Below are 23160 nucleotides of genomic sequence, written 5' to 3'. Positions count from 1 at the left end.
ACTCAGAGGCAGGTCCATACTCAGAGGTGGGTCCCGACTCATAGGTCGGTCCTAATTCTGAGTGAGGACCTGCCTCCGAGTCAGAACCGTCCTCCGAGTCAGGACCTGCCGCCGAGTCAGGACCGGCCTCCGAGTCAGGACCGGCCTCCGAGTCAGGACCGGCCTCCAAGTTAAGACCAGAATTATCCTGCAAGGCATAACTTTGTTAAGGTGAAGATGCACAGAGGGGTAGCTTCGCCTTTATCCTAATGCTACCCACACCTCTTTTACGGTTCTGGAATAAAATCCCTCTCTGCCACGGTTGGCTTCATTGCTGTCGCCATAACATCCATAGAAAAACAGAGAAAGTGCAACAATGGATGCAAGGAACACATGTAACTGCAACACAAACATCATGCTGGCAAAACAAAGCCAGGGGTCATGAGAGGAGCACAGCCAGCTGGCTTAAACACCTCGGTAACACTTTATTTGAAGGGGGTTGAATAAGACTGACATAACACCCGTCATGAACATGAAAAAGCCTTCATGAATATTTATGACTGTTGTCATAAAGCGTCATTCGGTAAATTATGACACTTTTAATACAAAGTTGACATTATTTAAAATGTCTTTGTTATGACAACTTGACATTAACCAAGAAATCATTACTGATATAAATTTGTTATAAAAGTATTATTGATTGCACTTTAAAAATTAGGTAACTTTATGTTAATAAGGTAAAGTTTAAACAGTAATGATTTCTTGGTTAATGTCAAGTTGTCATAACAAAGACATTTTAAATGATGTCAACTTTGTATTAAAAGTGTCATAATTTACCGAATGAAGCTTTATGACAAGTCATAAATATTCATGAAGGCTTATTCATGTTCATGACAGGTGTTACGTCATGTTAATGAAAGTGTCATGACAGTCTTTATTTGAACCCCCTTCACATAAAGTGTTACCAACACCTCACAGATGATCATCTTCATATAATGTATGTCCAAGAAAATTTGTGTTCAGGACATTCAGATCTGTAATATATCATTTCATATCATTAGATAAGCAAATAATGATTGAATGTGAATTAGTCAAACTTCAACTGAATTATTTTTCCTTCAGTTACAGATTCTTTAAAACACTTTACGATTTGTAACTATGTATGTGCAAATAAAATTAATGCTTAGCTTCTTCAAAATCTTGCAAATATCTCTTTATTTTATGTTCTGGTGAACTTGATACCTTTGCATATCATCACACCCCTCCTTAGTTGGTGCATTGTGTGTTTTAGATGCATTCTGGTTCAAACACACCTGATTCAAAGGGTTGAATTTCCTCATCAGCCTGCTGCCACTTCCTGCAGGCAGGCATGGAAACAAATGTATCATTTGCATCAGGAAAATATTTTAACATGCAGATTTGTGTAGGACTCATCTCCTCTGATTTAAGGTCATTTATAACAAACTACTATTCAAGTTCTCAATCTCAGGCAAGAGGGGTTTACGGAGTCCAAATAAAACATACAGACAAGAAGGAGGTCCGTCATGTTTATCTTAATTTGACTGAACTAATCCCAAACAGATTATAACTACAATGGAAATATGGTATAGCATAAAATATTTTTGAAAAATGTAATAAAATAATTATTTGATAAACTGTAGCATTTAAAAAAATATCTATATATCTATATCTCTATATCTCTATATCTCTAGATAGATAGATAGATAGATAGATAGATAGATAGATAGATAGATAGATAGATAGATAGATAGATAGATAGATAGATAGATAGATAGATAGATAGATAGATAGATAGATAGATAGATAGATATTTCAGTTACTGATCAAATGCTAAACCTAAATGCTAATAATGCCTGAAGAGGAAAGCAGGTCTGGTGGGTCAAAACAAATTCTTAATACTGTTAAATATCAGTTTTCCCAGTGTCTAAAAACATGAGGTCAGGTTAATTGGTCTCTCTAAATTGTCCCTAGGTGTGAGTGTGTGTGTGCATGGTTGTTTGTCCTGTCTGTCTCTGTGTTGCCCCTGCAACAGACTGGCAACCTGTCCAGGCTGACCCCGCCTCTCGCCCGGAACGTTAGCTAGAGATAGGCACCAGCAACCCTCCCGACCCCACTAAGGGACAAGGGTGTACAGAAAATGGATGGATGGATAATTGTTTTCCGTATTTATCTTAAATTATGATGGCTAAAAGTGAAATAAATTCAGCTGTTCATTGTTGATAGATGCATTGATTGATGCAAGTAAGGCTCTAACTACTGGGAGGGATGTGCTGCACATCACTTTACTTCAATAATCAGCTATGAAAAAAGATTTAGAATGTGCAACACCACCAGTACTCAAGTACCAAAGCCAGGCAAGAAGCGCATCATTCAGAAAGGACAAAGGTGACCAAGGAAAGATCTTTATTGACAATCTTTCATTAATGAGCTGTGCTGGTTTAGGTGTTCGTCCATACATTTACTTCAAGTAATGCACTCCAAAACTTTGACTTCATGAAGTTTGCTTATGAAACACCATAATTCAAAAGTAAACATGCACTAACTGGGAGCGTTGAACTGAGTTGAACACAGCTGGAACTACCGCAAAATCACAAAGTGTTCGGAGTCTTTACACCTGAATTCCTCCACCCAGACTAAGCTCCGCCCACCCTGTTAAACTTAGATTTGACCTATCACCTCAGACAACCAGAGTATTTATGCAACTCACCCAAGCAGTAGCTAAACCCAGACTGTTTGTGTCCTAGAGCTTTGCAGGGTTGGGAAACCTTGCTAGGCTTAGTTATGCAATCTCTGCCTACATCTCCTTCCATGTGTAGGTGGAAGCCCAACAGTGAAACTAAAACAATAAAATGTGATATTTGATATTTTTCTGCCATCTAAAGTTTTCATTATTGCCTGATTATGCATTTCATCATGGCCAATCAGTGAACAGAAGTAGGATTTGTGAACGGTTGACATCAAGTTTTAGAATTGTAATCTGCCTAAGGTTGTAGTTTAGCAATGGCAGTGGAAGAAGTGAACGAAGCCGTTCAGTCCATGTTGGCAACAGTTCCAAATATTGAGCAGTTAAAGTCGGTGCAAGAGGAATGTGTACGACATTCTGTTGCTGCCAAAGATGACATGGTTCTACTCAACTCTTCTCTCCTCACAGTGGAAGATAGTTGTTTCCAGCTCATGCAATTTTCTCTAAGCTTCCCAGAGCAGCTTCCTTCATGATCAAGTTGGTGTATTACATACGCCAAGGCCAAACATTAGCATTCGGGTAAAAATCAGTTCTAGTCATTTGAAAAGTCAGCACAGCTCCAGGAAGAAATTCTTTCTCAATAGGAAGGTTTCCCAACCCAGAAACAAACCTGACAATAAACATCTGCTATTATCAGTACTATGTATTTTCCAGTCACATAGTGCCGTTTTATAGCACAGTCAAGTATCAGTCTTACCTTCAGTTGTTACAAAAATGCTATATACAGTACATCAAATATGACTTAAAGGAAATGCAACTTTGTGATTTAATGCCTTGCAATTGGGCCTGTGTCTCTTTAAAAACTCCCGCTCTTTCTGAAACTCCACCTTCAGGAAGTCATCACAACATGGCTCCTCTGTTAACCCTTTAACAAGGTTTTTAACAGCATAGCATTGAGAAGTAGTTGGTATAATGGGCTCAGCTGATGTGCAGTTCCATGAGATGTTTGCTAATTGCTGCTGGCTAGTCTGAAGGATCTGAGTGGGGGAGTCGCAGGGTGGCGTCCTCTGAGAGGTGGAAGCTCAGAAGCTTAGAAACTGCAGCTCTGAGAAGTAGCTCAGTAGATCCAATCAGGCCTTTTGCACAGCTGAATGGTTGCCATGGGAGATAACAGGATTTCTTAAACATGCATAAAAGAATAAAAGCAACACTCCAGGTATATTTTGGATGAGAAAATAACATTATAACATGATGTAAAGCAAAACACTTTTTTTGCATAATACTGCCCCTTTAATATCGGCCCAGTTTTACTTATTGGACTGATGTGTTAAAAACTGAGTAGCATCAGCCAGTCCCAATGTTAATGCCAATATTTCATGGACCCCTAAATGTCTTTAGGAAGAACATTACTATGGAAAAAAAAATTACCACCCATTCTACAAAGCCAAAAACCTAGAGCAGCCAAACCAAACTCTTTCCACCCTTCCCAACTTAACTCTGCCACATGTGGCTTGCCAGTTGCTGAACCCGACTGTTTGCTAAACGAAGCGTGGAGGCGGTCTGGGAGCCACAAAGACCCTTTTGTTCAGCTGGGAGAGTCTCAGAGATGTTTTTGAGGAAGACCAAATTCTGGTGGCTGTGAAATTTGAGAAACAAATGAGTTTAAGCCTGATCTGCTGCGAAAGAAGAGAAATACTCTACATGAACATTTTAAACCTCACATTTTAACTAACATCCAGGTGTAGATTATTTTTCTGTGTTGAATTCTATCTACAGGATGATGTGCATGCAACAGGTGGTTTACAAAAAATAAACCCAAACAATAAGGGAAACTCTGAATTTTTGGATTTCAAGCTCTATAGAAAAGGTATGCAGCATGTAGACTCAGTACCAGTTCCAAAAGCAGAAGTTGGATCTGAGTTAACAAGCAAACAAGTTAAGTGATGTTTCAAATAGTTTAAAGGGATCCACAATTAGTCGAACATGCCTAAATATGTTGTAATTTTCCTTTTAACTAAAAAAATAGCTGTTTATGATACACCAAAACTCATAATTTCTTCCAAAAATTTATCTTTTGTTATAATTTCCACCCATGGAGGTTGCCATTTTTTCACCTGCTGGGTTGGGTCCATTCTGTAGTGGAATCTACAGAGTGAACACAGGAAGGCTAACTTCACCTGAGTAGTTGTTTATCTTATTGCATTCAGATAATGCCACACTGTGTCACTATTGGCTGTAATTTAAAAAAACACACACACAAAAAAAACAGTGTGGCAAATCTGGATTGCTTCCCACATAAAAGAAAAAAGAAGAGTGCAGTGGGAGAGAGCTGAACACAAATTCTCAAGGACCTATTTGTGCATTTCTTCCCAGAAGACTTTGAGTTATTTGTATGAGCAAAACTGACAAAGGCTCTAACAGATGGTCATTACCTTCGCAAGCTAAAAACAAATACAGTGCTCACAGTTGTTTTTCACAAAGTGCTAAAACCCCGCTGCTGCCGGTTAGTGAGCGAAAAATGCTGGAAGAAACATCAGACATGCAGGGCTGGACACTCTTTTAAATGCTAATGGAGATATTACTACTGCTGCCAGTACTAAATGTGAAACCGCGGACCTAACATAGTATGTATGATGCAATATTGACCTGATATTGTATCGGCCAATACTCAAAGTTGCAATATTGGTGTTGTATCAGAAGTGAAAAAGTTGTATCGGGATACCCCTAATTCGAATTCTCCTCCATTCTTTTTAACACAAATATAAAAGGTGAATTCAGTGTAGCAATCTTATCACTGACTGATTTTTTTTTTTTTTTTTAGTCATACTTATATTTTAAATCCCGTGGCCGTCACAAAAGCCAGAGGATTGGAAGTAGTGATGGACCTGAACCTTAGAGTTGCTTTAGAACCATAATCACTGGAACATTGACCAACATATTTGATGTGTATTGAGGACTTTAATGATGGCACTTGTCAAAATGCAATCTCTGTAAGTAACTGGTTTCACAATTGCTGACTGATTTATTTATGATGTTTTTATGTTTTCATGTTGTAAAGCACTTTGAACTGTCTTGTTGCAGAAATGTGTTATAGAAATAAACTTGATTGATAGATTAAAACAGTTCACATTCCCATCTCAGAGGTTTCTGCTTCATTTTAGTTTGTGAGTTCTGACTGAGAGTTAATATATGTGCTGACAGCCATTTGTCCAGGTAAAGGAACGTCACAATAAATGGGTAGTTACACCAACGAAATACAAGGAAATTTTATTTCCTTGTATTTCCTTGTGAACAGGTGAGTCATACCTGTTCACAAGGGGGTTTGTGAACAGGTATGACTCACCATCTATGAAGCCATCATTAACTAGTTATACTAGTTGTCATAGTATAAAGTGCCTTAATCAAGAATTGGTTAAATTCACAGGATGACTGATGGCAACTTCACCATCAGTCATCTTGATGGCAATCTGGCAAGAGTGGTGATACTGCTGATTGACAGAATTTTATTTAAAGAGGCAAGAGATTTAACCAACCATGATAATAGCACACATATGTCTGGAACAAGGAAATTGTCAAAAACAGCCAAATGAATAACATCTTTTCACCATGGTCACCTTTTTGGATCCAACACTACCTTTGTACCAAAGGAGTGGTACAAAGGTAGTCGAGGCGGACTCGGCCCCGGAGCCTGTGCATGCGAAGCACTCTGAGTTGTTCTGTTTTGAGGCATTTGAATGAATCTGAATGTAATTCTGCTGTCTTTCTTTCTCTTTTCTTTCAGGGGTAAAATCATTTTGAAGAACACTTTCAAAAAGCTTCATAAAGGTTCCTAAACATCTGTCAATCCATTGTCTCGGTGCGGGTCGTGGGCTTTAGCAGATCAGGTAATCCATAGCAAAGAAATATAATCACTGCATTTAAGTAAAGAGTAGACATCAATGAGTGGATTAATAATAAAATTAATCACATAGATTTACAGATCTTGTTGATTTCCTTACAGGGTTAATCTTAGTGTTGTTTGAAGCAAAATCGTAACCCTGAGAAAACAGTAGAAATCTCTGTTTCTTCTGTATGATGTAAAGATAAAAAGAAAACATATTCTCCTTCAGGTTAAACTTAAGATTCAGTTTAAGCTGAAGGAGTCCATATCACCTACAATGTGACGGTCATACAGAAGCAAATTTTCAGTGATGTTCATCAATCACACAATGACTCTAAGGCAGAGTCTGGACATTTTTAGGTATCAAACACCTCATTCCTTAAGTCATGATTCATAACTCAAGCCCACAAGTCAAGGTTGTAATGTATCCAGATGCGACTCCGCCCTTTCTTCACCATGACAAACCAAATGAAGCCTTGACGCTTTTATCCCTGTTCCTTCTACCAACACCGGTTTATAGGAAACAGGAAGGAACAGGTCTTGGTGCTCTAGCAACACCTGTGGTACCTGGGTTGGTAGAACACTTTTTCTACCTGTTCTACTTACACAGGTAGACCTAAAAACTACCTGAAAACTGAACACCTCCACTGAAGGCAGAGACTTACTGCAGACCCTGAGGAAGCAATCCACCTCTCTCCAGATGATGACCATGCAATTAAAACTTGAGATTCAAATATTTATTGATTTGTATTGCATTGCCACTTCAGAGACTTTGTAGGAACTCCGGTTTCTGTTCACAGTCCAAAAATATTCAGTTGACGCCGGTTAGGTCAACTGAATATTCTAAATGACTGTCAAGTATAAGAGTGTATGTGTGACCATCCATGGATGGATGGATGGATGTTCTCTCTACAGACCAAAAGAACTGGAACCTAAGATGTGAGATCTATCACTGACATATGCCTCCAAACCTTTGACGTTTTACATTAACATTTAAATTCAAATTGGAATAACAACGAAGATTTCCAACAGAAAAAGAGAAAGAGCACAGCTTCAACTGATGAGGACGATGTACCCATAAAGTGTGTGCATGACGTAAACACTATGTGAAATCAGTGCCCAATAAAATGAAAGCAAGAGTGCAAAGAACAGACAAAAACAAAAACAGCACCGCTCATGAGCTTTAGAAAATATGAGCAAATAAATCAACAAAAACAAGGAAGGAAAGAATCACTCCACAGCTAAACAAGGTAAATATTATTCACGACCTATGACACAGTATGAGTTTGACGAACTGAGTGAACTTGAAACAGAGTGAAATGTCTCAAAGTGCAGTATGCACACCCACACACACGCACACACACACATCACCTGATTACTTTCATTGGAAGCTCACGTAGTATAAAGTGCGTTAATAAAGAATTGGTTAAATTCACTTTTTCCCCTTCTGCAGACTAACAATGTTAATGGCTTTGCTCAAATTTTCATTGATTTATTAAAAACAATGACGTGTACAAAAGTATTCACACGGTTTCATCAAATACTTTCCTGAGCAGCAATCACAGCAATCACAGTCTCACCTGAGGTGTTTCTTCAAACTTGGAAAAGCCATTTTTGAGTACTTCTACCATTTTAGCTGCACATCCCCTCAACCTCAGTGAAGTTAGATATGAGGCAACGGCAAACAGTCAACTGTAAGTCTCCAATGACACAAGGATGTTCAAATTTTGCTCCGTTGTTTTCCTTTTTGTGGAATTGAGCCATTGTTTTGTACGATGCCTTTTTCCAGAGCCACAGTCATCTGGAACAGGTTTCCATGCGGTATCTCCCTACATTGGCTGCTGCTATTAAAATTATGTCATTAAGTCATTAAAAATCATGGTGGTGATGGATGGAAGCACAAGAAATATATTTGTAATTCAGTCACGGCACTGGTGCTCATCATCAGCCATCAGAGGAAACATCAGAGTCTTGAGGCATTGAAGTGACAAGCTCCTTCTGCTCGAAAGCAGCTGCAATTGCAACATTTTGGGAAATGGTAGTCAGTGACTTTACAGAACATCTACGGATTCAACAGTGTCAAATGACAAACTCAACTTTTGATGAACAGTGCCATGCTGTTAGAGCTCTGGTGGAGCCAGCTGTGTATTATCCAAGGAGGCCAGCGGCAACAAATAAGCAGGTTGCTGCTGTATACAAACTAGCATGGCTCGTGATATGAAAAAAAGTGTTTGCAAAATTGCAATTTTGCAAAATACAAAAATTTCATTATGGATTTAAAAAAAAAGAAACACCTCTTCATAGCACATCGAAAGAACCACACAAATACTATCCACAAACTGACTTTTTACATTAGCATTTCAATTCAAACTGGAAAAACAAGATCTGCAACAGAATAAGAAAAGGAAAAGCTCGCCCACTGATGAGGACGATAAACATATAAAACGTGTATGACAAACACTAACTGACATCAGAGTATCAAATAAAATAGAGTGCACAAGGAACAAACTCTTCAACAAAATACCCCAAATACGAAATACTTTGCTGAAGCACCTTCAGCAATCACACTCCGCTTGGAGAGTGATTGCTGTAGCATGTGTAGCATGCCTTAAACTCAACTCATATTTGCATGTTTTGGCAGACATGTCTGAACAGTCACAGAAATAGTTTCACTACAGGAGAGCCACCAACCTGTCAGCCCTCATTCTTTTTCTGTCAGAGTTGAACTGCGTGAACACAAAACCACAAATATTTTGAAACTAGGGTTGGACGATGTGGTTGAAAAACATATCATGACATAAGCATTTCATATAAGTCAGTATCAAAAATTATTGATTAGTCTTTTTGTTTTAAACATCTGAAATACTGCCAAACTGGTGATACTTTTCTTGTTTTATCCAGTTTTCACTCCTCGCTGTTGTTTTTCCACTTTTTAGCAGTTATGAGGCCCAAGTTACTCTAACAGTTGTTGCTAGGTAACCAAAGAGCGAGTCTCTTAATTAATACCAACAACTTTTCTTAGCAAGCTGTGAGAGGTGTAATGGAAAATTTTATAATGTGCTCCTCACCCCTCTTCTGCTTTATGTTTTTCTATATAGTCTTATCATGATATTGGTCAAGCTGCTCTCAAGACCTCTGCAGTGTCATATAACAGCAGGGGGGAGCTCATTGATCCTGGAGACTATCTAAGTGTTACTTCCCCAATGTAGAACTTATTTTCCTCTTTAGCATGAAAGAACAACCCTCTTTCCTTAACAACAGACAAATGGCCAGACCATCTATGTTGGGCTCCACAGAATCCCTGGTACATAACAATCAAGCATTCACACCTATAGTCCAATCAAGTCTCTCTTCTCTGACTAGAACCTATAAAAGGAAGTCAGATCCTTGTTAGTCATAGCAGACTTGACAGACACCTTTGACTCTGTATTTCTGTTCTCACCTTGCAAGGTTTTAATACATTTCTTATTTTCTTCTCATCCAGACTCTTGTTAAAGTCATGTCTTCCATGACAGAGGTTGAGCTGCTAAAGCCTTTCCTCTGCCCTCATCCCCCAGAATGCTGTGTGGTTCTGAATCAGAGTTCAGTGAATCTTCTACAGTGAATATTTTGTCAGATGTGTTATATATTGATATTGATCATGTGTCTATCGTGATATATATTGTTACTGATTTATTGTCAAGAACAATGATTGCGGCTGAACAGTTCTCAGGCTCAGGATTAAAATATCAATAAATTAGAAAATGTGATTTAATGCTCTTAATGTGCAAAGTTTAGAGATACAAATCATACTTCTGTCCATATCGCCCACCATATGGTGGTCATACAGAAGCAAATTTTCTGTGATGTTCATCACAATCATTGACTCATCAGCTCTTTGAAGCAGAGTTTGGACATTTTTTTTAATCTAATACCTCATTCCTTAAATCATGATTCATATCCCACCCTCACAGGTGAAGGCCGTAATGTAGACAGAGACAGGTATTAAATAAGTAAATAAATCACTTTGTGTTCCTGAAAGACACTAGCCTGAAGCAATTAGCATACAGAAGTGCTAGCATAGCTCGGCATCACAGCTCACACACTTACATCACTAGCCTGTGTTGGTAGTTGCACAATTAAATCGATTAACATCAATAATCATAATAAGGGGACAAGTAGCTAAATATGTTAAATAGATATTTCATGGGTTAATGTGATTTTCTTATACATAAGTTATCCTAACGTGGGGGTTCGTTTATATGATTGATTGAAACAAGAAAGCTCTGATTGGTTGCTGATTATTATGTTAAATAAAAAAAGGCGTTTGTGGATTGAGACATCAGGAGAGTCTCAAAACTCACACAGAAATGATGAGGAAAGTCAAGAGGCCCGAAACAGCTTGTAGATCAAATAGATTTGTTTTTGCATCAAAAATACAGCCAAACACAAGTTGTGAATCTTGTCCTGTGTATTTGTAAATCTTGCTCTGTGCATTTGTGAATATTGAGACCGTTTTAGCCACACAGTAAAAAGAGAGATTTTCAGGTCTTTGCAAAGGTAGATAAACTTAGTGGATAACACCGTTTTCTCAAGTATCAACCAATCGCCAATCACCAAAACTTAAGGAAATTGGAGCAATTTCATAATAATGATGGTGGTTATGAATTGGTGAAGGGGAGTCAAAGTTGACTCCAGAGGGGAAAAAAAACATCTTAGCTTTCTTCAAACCTGTATAAAAGAGAGACAACTTCAGCTGTTTAGAAATATTTCTGCTGGTGAAAAAGAAGGAAAGAAAGAAGTGACTGTATCAGTCTCATTAAGATAACTGTTATGAAGTCATAGTAGTTGTAGTAGTACTTGCTACAGGGCTGTAAACCGTCAGCGTATCTGCCAATAAGGAGTCGATAACAGGAATCACTGCAGCGTGGTGAGTTCACCAATGCCATCAGGTTCAGAGACAGATAAACTACTGCAAACTAATCACAAACGGCAGCTCATGTATTGGAATAGGTTCCAATACATGATGAGATTCAGTGAGTGCTGTGCTGTAACGGCTATGCTAAGCGTTAGACAGCTATATTCCCGGATGAGTTGGTAGAAATGCACGTTTTTTTCCAGCACTGAAGCTTCAAACGTCATGTAAATGATTCACTGTGCAGCATTTCCGACATCTTTAAAGACTTGAAGCAACAAGTCTTTAAAGATGTTACATTGTACAGCAAAAGGAATTCCTTAACCTGAGCTGCAGAACAGGTTCAATTCCCCAGGAGACAAATGTCCTTACTGCAGCTGAAACATGTCTGAGTCGAGTCAGAAACAAGTGGAGAAAAGGTATGCGAGGCATGTTTGCACTGGTTTAGTCAGAAAAGATGTGACTTCTGTTATGTAACCACCCACACACCTGACCTTAACACACCTTCTGATTAAACATTACTCAGTGAGTAGCTTCATTCGCTCATGAAAGCCATGCCAAGTCGTGGATTCAGGTCTGTGAACTGAGACGGCCACGGAGGAAGACAGAATCTGTGTATGGTGAACCACCTCATGGTTTGGATCATTAACCTGCTGTCTGACTCCATAATGGCTCCTTTTGGTTTATTAACAGAGGACAGCAGCTTTCCAGGAGTCCTTGATGTCTAGTTCCTTGAGACTAGCAAGCAGCAATTAGCAAACACCTGGTGAAACTGTGCATCTGCTGAGCTCAGTACAGGAGCTAATTCTCAGAGCAATGCTGGTAAAAACACTGTTAAAGGGTTAATAAAGGAGCCATGTTGTGATGACTTCCTGAAGGCAAAGTTTCAGAAAGAGCAGGAGGTTTTTAAAGAGACAGAGGCCCAATTTCAAGGCCTTACATTACGAAGTCAAATTACTTTTAAGTCATATTTGATATATGTATAGCATTCTAATAACAACTGAAAGTAAAATAGCTTCTTAATTATGCTATAAAATGACACTATGTGCAGAAAAGACACATAATTATGCCCCTTTAAAGAGATTGTTTGTTTCAAAAATACATTTGTTAAAAGAAATAATTTCTCAACCTGGGAATTTTTTGTCCCCCACTGAAAAACATTGAGAATAAAGATGGAATATTTCACAGTTTTCCTGCGCGAGATTGTGCTGCTGCAATAAAAGATTAATTTATGGTACACATCTATGCCAAGCTATATATTCAGAGTTTATGGTACTGTACATAAAATAGATATAAAGCAAAAAGCTGTCTTTTTAGTTTTAGCTCATCAACTCATAATGTTCCACCATAAACTGGTGTTCAGTGAGGCAACATGTAATGAATATAGACATTCTCATCTTTACAGTAATTCTTAATAATATGCCGTATTAACTGTGTAACACTAAGGGACAACAAAGAATTAAATGTTATTAGAAAGTCTAGACTTGACATATCTGTTAAAAGTGCTTAAAAAGTCAAATGTCTGACTCCATCATTAGATTCTAATGTAGTTTTATTAAAGGATGGGGATCTTTAAGGCCTCAGTTAGAAAAAGTGGGACTTACAGCAATTTCTCTGCAGGCTGACATAGATATTCCAGTGCCTTCAATTTGCTTCAGTGCATATTCCTTCTCATCCTTCCTGTGGAGAGAAAAGCAGAAAGGAGTGGAGGTGTTATTATTATTAGACAGTAGAGCAGCACAATGTTCTCATGTGAAAAAATCTGACATGAATGTGTTCATATACATTTTTACACTAAGAAATACCTATAAACACCTTATGTGTTATTCTAATAGCAGGATATGTGGATTTGTAGTTTTAAGCATAGCATGGCAGTGTTGAGGGAATAACTTCATAACATGATGTAAAACTTAGAAAAAAAGAAAATAAAAGTTGATTTTACATAATACTGCTCATTTAACTTCAGTGAGTTCTCCTGGGTTCCCTACAGGGTGATCTGCTGTAAATTCAGAATGTTCCACAGCAGAACCACTGGCCTGCAGAAATTCGTCCTTGATGCAAAGACAGAAACTCAAACTGCACGCTGGCCTGGCTGCAGCTCTCAGCTGGCACATTTCCCTTTTCTTTCCCATTTGCCCTTGAGAATCAGATCTGTGCATGAAAATCAGTTAATAAGTGAAATGTGAGCCTGCAGGGCAGAGCAGAGTCTGCAGGCTAACAGCGATAGCTTCAACTGAGTAGCCTCACTGTGTTGAGGGCCACAGGTTGGAGAGGCAGACTGGAGGAAATCAGGGCCAAAGGGAGACACGGCCCCATTAAAACCTGCGCTGAGAGGCATGATTAAAGCGTAAGCAGCATCCAGAGAGGACTTGACAGAGTGCGGAGCCTGCACAGATCAAACACTTCCTAGTAGTGCTCACATCAAACCCTCTCCAGCCTCATTTGCATCCCAGATGGACGCAGTTTAAAAAAGGAGCTCTCAGGCACACTTGGCAGACGCTAACCGAGCAGCGCAGGCACTCGTCACATTTCAGTTTTTGGTCTATAAACAAAATAGGTGCTTATAGTTTAAGCAAATTCAGACCATGAAGTACTTTATCAGGCACTCTGCAGGGCAAAAACACAGATGCTCAGAGGTTCACTAGGAACTAAGGGACTTGTTGTCGCCTCTTGTATTCACTCATACATCACTCAAAGCTATGAATCATACACTTTCTCGCAAAAATGTAACAACATATGTTCAGCTACAAGTCCAGCACAGCAACTTTTAAGATGTTTTTGAGTTTTTTTCCTTTAAAATTAATGAACTGTAATATAATACAGACTTGGTCACCAGACAGGTATGAAGTGAAAAGTGCCAAAGTACAATGAATAAATAACTCATAAAATAACTGTTTAAACCAGTGTTTCTCAACCCTGGTCCTCACCGCCTCCCTGTCCTGCATGTTTTAGGCATTTCCCTTCTGCCACACACCTGAATTGTATCTCTGGGTGATTAACAGGCTTCTGCAGTACTTGATGGTCATGTAATCATTTGAATCAGCTGTTCTGGAATAGAGGCACATCTAAAACATGCAGAGCAGGGGGGCAGTGAGGGCTAGAAACACTGGTTTAAATGATTCATTAATTTACTAAAACTGGAAATAAATACTGAAAAGAATTATTACACACAAATAATCATATGGGCCTGAATTGTATTGATTTCTTTTTAAGATGTAGATATAATTATTTCAGGATTGTCTCAATTTATCATTGCTCATTGCGACAGGTCTGTAATTTTACAGTAAAAAATAATCAACTGCTCACCAGAAAAAAAGAGATTTTAATAATTATTATTAGAGATGTGCCGATCAGGTTTTTTCCTCCCGATACCGATCACCCATGAGGGCTGATCATCGATACCGATCACCGATACCGATCACATAATTATTATTATTATTATTTTTGTTTATCATAAACACTACCGGTTACATTATGTGGAAAAAGAAACCATGAATTCACCTTAGTTTAGACAAAAACTTGTTTCTAATAACTTTTTTCAAGAAGAAAACTAAACAGAAAAGGCATTGTGCAAATTGTACTGCTATTGATAATACTATCTTTAACAGACTGATGACATATGAAGGCTCTGAAGAGGCTAAATAATGCAAAGAGCCAAAATGAAACCTCTCAACATTGCCAAAAAATTCAAGTATAAAACTTAACATTCAAAGGCAAATACAGGTTCCATTACAATAAACAATCCAGAGTTACTGAATGAAAACTTCCTGTTAGCATGGCGGCTAGCTGATTACTGCTAGCTCTGATTGGCTGTTTCTGACTGAGCGGAGTAATTATGCAGATCAGGGAGGAGATCGATTATTTTTTTTAGAGATTATCTGTCTCATGTTAGGACAGCGAAAGTTTTAATACGTATGTAAAATTTATTTTTTTAGGTTAGATGCTGCAGCTTTAAGCAGAGGTTCGGTGTGAGAGTCACTACCAGGTGGAGCAGAAGCGAAGCTCCTTCTGTGAAATATTACTACCTGTAGCGTAGCAGCGGTTCAACAGCGAGAGCAGAACCAGCGTCTTACATCGCAGCTCGAAGACTTAAATCATTTTCCGGGTTATTTGTTTAGCTTTCTGACCGTCATGCTAATCCGGGTGAGTGTTTGTAGCTGTGCGCTGCTTTACCTGCTATCTGATCCTCCGTATGTCTTTTACTGCAGTGAGCCTCGATGCAGCCAATCTCCGTCAAGTATGGCACTGTTTTTATGTCGTATTAGCTTCGTTGTGTTGATGCATTTTGACGTGCTTCAATTTTCCGCCGCAACACGCAAACTTCCCCATTCACTCAGTGGTTATAGTTCCACGTCGCTTAGGATTTGCGCGTTTGCGCAGTGAAGGAAAGAGGAGACCAGCTGCACAGGCAGGCTGCGAAATGAGATGATCGGTATCGGCAACAAGAGCCAATGATCGCCGATCACCGATCATGCACTTTTTCACGAAAATCGGCCCGATTATGATCGGTGACCGATCGATCGGCACACCTCTAATTATTATTGAATGCATCATAACAAATAGGGCTGTGTAATAATATCGATTTTGCAATATATATCGATATGTTCTTTCCTAGGAAAAAAAATCGATATTCATCCACAAGTATCGTAAAATCCAACTGTCACCTTGCTCACTCACTGCTTGCTTTGCTGGGAGAGTAATTAGGTCATCAGGCTTAGAGTGATTCCTTCAGATGTTAAGTGTCAAGGTTAAAAAGGTATCAAAAAATTCAGAGCAGGCTACTTGGTGCACTTTATTTACTTTACAAATGCATGTAAACTACACTTTGTACTGTTTCAATTAAAAGAAACATGTTTTCTCACCACTTTGATTCATTTTCTCCAGCTGTCGACTTTAAGTCTGTGTCCATGTCCAACCAGAGCCAGGAATTGTGTAGTTGGTGCTTTTAATCAGTTAAATTCTCTATAAGTCATAAAATGTCACCAAAATCACTCTGTCCCTCTAAAATCTTTCAGAAAATCGCAAAGGTGTATTGAATTGTATCATTTGCTGAATATCGCAATATATATCGTATCGTGAGCAGAATATTGTGTATCGTGTTGTATCGTATTGTGAGATTATTGTATCACTACAGCCCTAATAACAAAGCAGTTCCAGATTCGCTAAGAACAACTGTTTGGTGTAGAAGTTGTTACTAAGAGAAGAGTCAAAGTTTTATTTTTTCACCATCAGAGAAGAAACTCAAAGGATGGAAGCAGCTGTTTGAAAGAGAACATGAATTCCTATGAAGACAGCATTTTTAAAGACACTACCATTAAAGAGACGCTTTAGCAGGTCACAGAAAGGCTGATGCTTTTAAGCCTTTGATAAGTCTCTGTGACAGAAAGTACTGGACTGGAAAATATTGGCAGACTTTTGAAAATTTCACAGTTCATTAAAATTCCCTGGAGATTCCAAACAGACACAGATGCATATAGTTAGTAGCGCTAACCGCCTCAAAAGCTAACACAAGATGCTAAAGACAGTTAACCTAGCTACCTAATTAACACAGAATGTTAACAAGGTAATCAATTTGTTTTTGGAATAAAAGTGACTCCATGTTTTACAGTGACTGCTTTCTCTCATGCAACATGACATCACCTGTACTCCCAATATAAATACTGTTCAAACAAGAAGTCTACATACACTGACTAAAAAGACACATTCATCTTTTACTCTTTACTGTCGAAGGTAAATCAGACCAAACTTCTTTTGAATTAGTACTAGGGATGTGCCGATCAGGTTTTTTCCTCCCGATACCGATACCGATCACCCATGAGGGCCGATACACCGATACCGATCACCGATACCGATCACATAATTATTATTATCATAAACACTACTGGTTACATTATGTGGAAAAAGGAACCATGAATTCACCTTAATTTAGACAAAAACTTGTTTTTAATAACTTTTTCCAAGAAGAAAACTAAACAAAACAGGCATTGTGCAAATTGTACTGCTATTGATAATACTATCTTTAACAGACTGATAACATATGAAGGCTCTGAAGAGGCTAAATAATACAAAGAGCCAAAATAAAACCTCTCAACATTGCCAAGAAGTTCAAGTATAAAACTTAACATTCAAAGGCAAAAACAGGATCCATTACAATAAACAATCCAGTTACTGAATGAAAACTTCCTGATAGCATGGCGGCTAGCTGATTACTGCTAGTTCTGATTGGCTGTTTCTGACTGAGCGGAGTAATTATGCAGAACGGGGAGGAGATCGATTATTTTTTCAGAGATTATCTGTCTCATGTTAGGACAGCGAAAGTTTTAATACATATGTAAAATTTATTTTTTTAAGTTAGATGCTGCAGCTTTAAGCAGAGGTTCGGTGTGAGAGTCACTACCAGTGGAGCAGAAGCGAAGCTCCGTCTGTGAAATATTACTACCTGTAGCAGCGGTTCAACAGGAGAGCAGAACCAGAGTCTTACATCGCAGCTCGAAGACTTAAATAATTTCGCGGGTTATTTGTTTAGCTTTCTGACCGTCATGCTAATCCGAGTGAGTGTTTGTAGCTGTGCGCTGCTTTACCTGCTGTCTGATCCTCCGTATGTCTTTTTTACTGCAGTGAGCCTCGATGTAGCCAAACTCCGTCAAGTATCTCATTGTTTTTATGTCGTATTAGCTTCGTTGTGTTGATGCATTTTGACGTGCTTCAATTTTCCACCGCAACACGCAAACTTCCCCATTCACTCAGTGCGTTATAGTTCCACATCGCTTAGGATTTGTTGCTGCGCGTTTGCGCAGTGAAGGAAAGAGGAGACCAGCTGCACGGACAGGCTGCGAAATGAGATGATCGGTATCGGTAAAAGAGACAATGATCGCCGATCACCGATCATGCACTTTTTCACGAAAATCGGCCCGATTGTGATCGGTGACCGATCGATCGGCACACCTCTAATTAGTACAATTCTATTTTCTAAATGCCAGAAAACATAGTGAAACAATTTGAGATTTTTTTTACTTTCTGTAAATGTGTGGAATTTCAGTCACTTTAAATAATTAATGAGGTTATTTCCAACTAGATTTTTTTTTAAATCACAAACAATTAAAGTCTACTCTTCAAATTTAATCACAGCAATACTAAAACTTGAATTTCCCAGGATGTTTTGTCCACAAACAAAACAAAAATAACCCATTCTTCTGGGTCCTCAACCTTTTTTCTTCAGTGAATAGAAACAAATGGGATTTTAAAAAAAAGTGTAAACAGCTTTATACATCATACTTTACTTGTTCATGTGGGCACATTCTTCAAGCCACACACTCCTAATCCTGTCTAACAGTCCAAGACCAGAACTCCAAACTGAATGCACATTGAGGGACAATTCTTCAATTTCTTTTTGCACATTAAACCCTGCTCACACTTTGTTGAGCTCTGCCATCCCTCTTGTGGGATTAACTTGCTAAAGCAGCGTATTGGTCTGGCTTTAGGTGCGAAGCGCACCGACGTTAAATAAAAAGCGTCGAGTATCTTCATATTACCTAAGAAGGTGGATTAATTCGTTCCCGGTGTTCCACTCCCAGGGGATGGCACCAGGAGTTTTCACTTTAATAAGCTTTAGAGGTTGGGTCCGGTGAGAACAGGTGATGCCTCCTTTCCATGGAGCCTCCTCTGCTGCCACTGGCAATCCAACCCAGGCTCAGGCTCCATCAGAGGGAACCAATTCCTGATACCACTGGGTAATGCTGACTTTTTGTCTGCTCCAATTTGGCCACAGTTCTTGCCTGCTAACAATCCATATGTATGTAGCTAAAGAACAATATAAATTGTGAATGGCTGATTTCATTTGTATGTTACTTGTTAGCACCACCCACATATGGATGCCTTAGTCCTCGACGTAGCTGTCGCAGGTTCGATTCCCAGCCTTGGCGACCTTTGCTGCATGTCTTCCCCCTTCTCTCATTACCCACTTTCCTGTCAATTAACTATCAAATAAAGGCCATTAGAGCCAAAAAAATCTTTAAAAATTTTTTCTATTTTATGGCTTTAGACATATATTTACCAGAGGTGCTAACTAATTTATCTGCATCTGTATGCAACATTAGCAGGAACCTGGGCCCACCAGCGAGGTCAGTGGGATCCATGGCCATGTGCGTACAGATACTTATAGGTTTTTCCAGGCATTAAGCTAATGGTACGACTCCATTTAATTCTGCCCAGAGTTATAATAACAGTTTAACAAGACTGAACTGATGAGCCAGACACCTGTAAACTGATGAAATGATCATTAAATATGCCTGTGAGCTCATAAATAAACCTAATAATAGAAAATCTGGCTCTTTATTCTTTTGGCGCTCTTCTAATCCTGACCTGCTCATCGCCCTGCGGCAGAGTAAATATGGCTCCATTACACCACATGACATTTTTCCATTGCTAAGGGCTAATCTTTATGGACCCTGGCAAACTGTTTTGATTCGCCTCACTGATGAGAGCTTTTCTAAAAGCTACACAGCTGTTTCATCTCTGTCTACTGTTGACTTTTCTATATTTCACCGACTCCAAAGTTCACATTCATTTTCATAATCATGTAAGTATGTTTTCCAAACACAGTATTTCCTTGAAGGCAAAAAAAAAAAAAAACATTTCCTGGTTTTAACGCGCTTGTGGTTTAAGTGATATTTTAGACTTAGAAATTCATACACTCCTGGTCAAAATATTGAGACCTGGACAAATAAAAAGAAAATCATTCTTCCTTCTCCAGTCACATTGCTGGTTCGCAGGCCTGAAATAGACCCAGTTTTGATTCATCCCTGAACTGCTTTAAGTTCATTAATGTAGATGAGAGCAAACAGTTTTTTTCTTGTACTTTTACGTCAGTTGTGGCACTTTGTGGATTTCAGGGAAGGAGATCCTCAGTACTTAGTATGTTCTTTGCTTTGGGAATTGAAATCTCAGCGGCTGCTGTCACTAAGCCACTGCTGCAGGTATTTTGCAGTCAGTCAAGGACTACCGATCATCCTGCCTCCTCAGAAGTCAGTTGGGAGCCTTCAATAGCTTCCCCTCTCTGCCACTGCTTCTTTTACTTTAGGCCTGCAAACTATCTCTCCAAATATGTAGAACATTTATGGTCCATGCAAACATTTGTATATAATTTTCCTAGTTTTTGAAAAGCAATGATCTATTCTCTGAACTTTCTTTAGTTTTTTAAAAAAGAAACTGTAATAGTTTGATTTACCAATTTAAAACAAACTTGCTGTTAGTGATAGAAAATGTGTGCAATTTGTAAGTGTGGAGTATGCGTCTCCTATGTCATACTGTTATCACACAGAACTGTCAGAGTATGACAGGGGGAAAAGTAGCTGATCTTAACCTTTGTAAATAGCACTTACTGCCTTGTTCCCCCTCTATGCTGAAGGGTCAGAGTGATTCACCTCTTGGTTAGCATACAAATGTCAAATAAAAGCCCACAAGAAGATAGAAACGGGGTTCGGTTAAGTACTGACAGTAGGAACAGTTAAACAGAAACGTCAACATCCCATTTACTGTGATGTTGGGCTTGTCTTCTGCTTCACACAGATTGTCAAAAATAAAAGGAGCCCCTAATAACCTAGTGTGTCTGTAAACAAAGTTTGGTATTGCCACTGTTAAAGCTGGGGCCACCGTAACCCGCCGAAGTGTCGCTAGCAGCCCCCTACGGAGCGCTGCAGCACAACGAGCTACCTTCGCCGCCACGCTTTCTAAGAGATAACCAGCAGCCGTGGTTTTAATGTTGCTATTTGGGGGTGTTGGGAGAGAAGTGGAGGAGGAGGAAAGAGAGGAAGTATGCGCGTGTGTGTATACGTGAGTGTGAGTGCGCGTGAGTGTAGAGGGGGACCGTTGGTGAGTGAATGCGTGCGTTACATGAAAACAAAAACACAGACACACACACACACACACGCAGAGGGTTATCGCTTCGGGGAGGTTCAAATCTAACGCTGCGTTCAATACACAAGCGGGACTCGCGGTCCCAAAATGCATCCCTCAATGGGCTGAATCTCAGAACAAACAATACCGATCACGGTTATCTTACCCGTCTTTGCGCTTAGCTTTATAAACGTGCCCGTAGGTGCCTCGACCCACTTTGCAACCTTCATATTCGAACAGATCTTCTACTCTCTCCCTCTCGGCTGCCAGCTTTGTTTTGAAGTCGTAATCCATTTTAACCCATAAATACGTCTTAAATTACAATAAAATAAAATATTAATTATTACATGCATTAATTAAATAATCTGGTCGTTTTATTCCCCCACCATTTCCTTGTTTGGGATTTTGGTCTGCTCCGCTTAATGTTCACTGGCTCGTTGACGTTTCTAATTGGGGCGCGTGGGTTTCTGGGAAAAGCAGTCCTTTGGGCAGTCGCTTCCGCTCGCAAACTATCAAACTGAAGACGCAAAAAACTACAACCCGCGTTACTCGCTGCGGTTTAGTGCACTTTGCGTACCCCTGTGCGATGTTCAAAAATGCAGCTCGGATATTTGAGTTCATGGATAAAGATGCAGCTCGGATATTTGAGTTCATAGATATAGCTCGGATATTTGAGTTCATGGATATATATATATATATATATATATATATATATATATATATATATATATATATATATATATATATATATATATATATATATATATATATATATATATATATTTGGTGATGTCATATTTTGAATATTTACAGTGTACGCAATTTCCAGTAAGTTTCATAGCATCCAATCAATGCCTTACATAAGCCGCAGCTAAATGTTATCGACTGGGTAAAATGTACAAATTTCAACAGCAAGCAATCATTTCTCAATAGCCAAGGGTCCAGACCTTCTTTGCGTAGAACTGTGGGCTGGTTTTTACCAAGTGGTGAGTATGCCACAGCAGTCAATGTCTCAATAATGTGCCATGTTTCCTTGAACATCAATTGACAGTACTACTCATGCTGTTCACAAGTCAGTTCATTGTCTGCTGAGGCATGGCGTCCCACTCTTCTTGAAAGGTGGCCCTCAGAGTAAAAGTTGTTCCTCTGGCTTTCACATTAAGTCTGGAGAATTTGCAGGTCACTCTGTTAGAGGAACCCCAGTCTCCAGTGGCCATACCCTAGTGATGCAACCTTGATGATTTGGAGCCATGAATGTGAAATGAGGCCTGTGTTGTTTATGTAGTGACACAATGACTTGATTCACAAAGTTATTTAGGAAGTCCAAGCTTGTCATTGTACCATTCTCAAACTGTAGGGAAGAATATGTAGCAGTGTACCTGCTTACACTGCAACAGTGGTGGTGTCTGGTAACCACAGCGGCTGTTGCATAGCGTTCACCTTGACATCTTCAACATTGTCATTTCTGGTCATAAAAATATGCAGGGATGTGTGATACTCCAATTAAGCTTAAGCTGAACATTAATAATAATTTTTGCATGGATAAAAATTATATATTTTCTGACCTAGAAAACATGATTATGGTGTTCAAGAATATTTCATTTGATTATTAAAATATTGTTTTAGCTCATTTCAAAATAAGTATTTTTCTTTTTCCCATTATAGTTTGCACAAAAACCATACACATTTTTTCATAACAAAAAAGTTTTACAAATTCAAATAAAAATGAAGAATTGTCAAATAGTAATGCCCAATATTTGATATTATGTCGTATAAAAACAACAAATCTCCATTGTGTCGTAATTTTTA

At 38.8% G+C, this 23160-nt stretch overlaps 1 protein-coding gene across 1 annotated transcript in view; it reads right to left on the bottom strand.

Annotated features, from left to right (window-relative positions):
- The window catches only part of cdk19 (cyclin dependent kinase 19), a 61527-nt gene extending 39616 nt beyond the window's left edge, over positions 1-21911 (bottom strand). The window contains exons 1-2 of the mRNA XM_088001791.1: positions 21518-21911; positions 13062-13137 (exon numbers count right to left, since the gene is read on the bottom strand). Of these exons, the coding sequence (XP_087857917.1) occupies positions 13062-13137; positions 21518-21645 (204 nt within the window). The 5' untranslated portion in view covers positions 21646-21911. The remainder of the gene's footprint in view (positions 1-13061; positions 13138-21517) is intronic.
- Between the last annotated feature and the right edge of the window lie 1249 nt (positions 21912-23160).

Source organism: Poecilia mexicana, unplaced genomic scaffold (genome assembly GCF_051168715.1).
Source record: "Poecilia mexicana isolate PSO_F unplaced genomic scaffold, ASM5116871v1 scaffold_21, whole genome shotgun sequence".
Taxonomy (NCBI): Eukaryota; Metazoa; Chordata; class Actinopteri; order Cyprinodontiformes; family Poeciliidae; genus Poecilia; species Poecilia mexicana.
The sequence above is the reverse complement of the archived record's forward strand: the minus strand, read 5'-3'. Positions and strand labels throughout refer to the sequence as shown.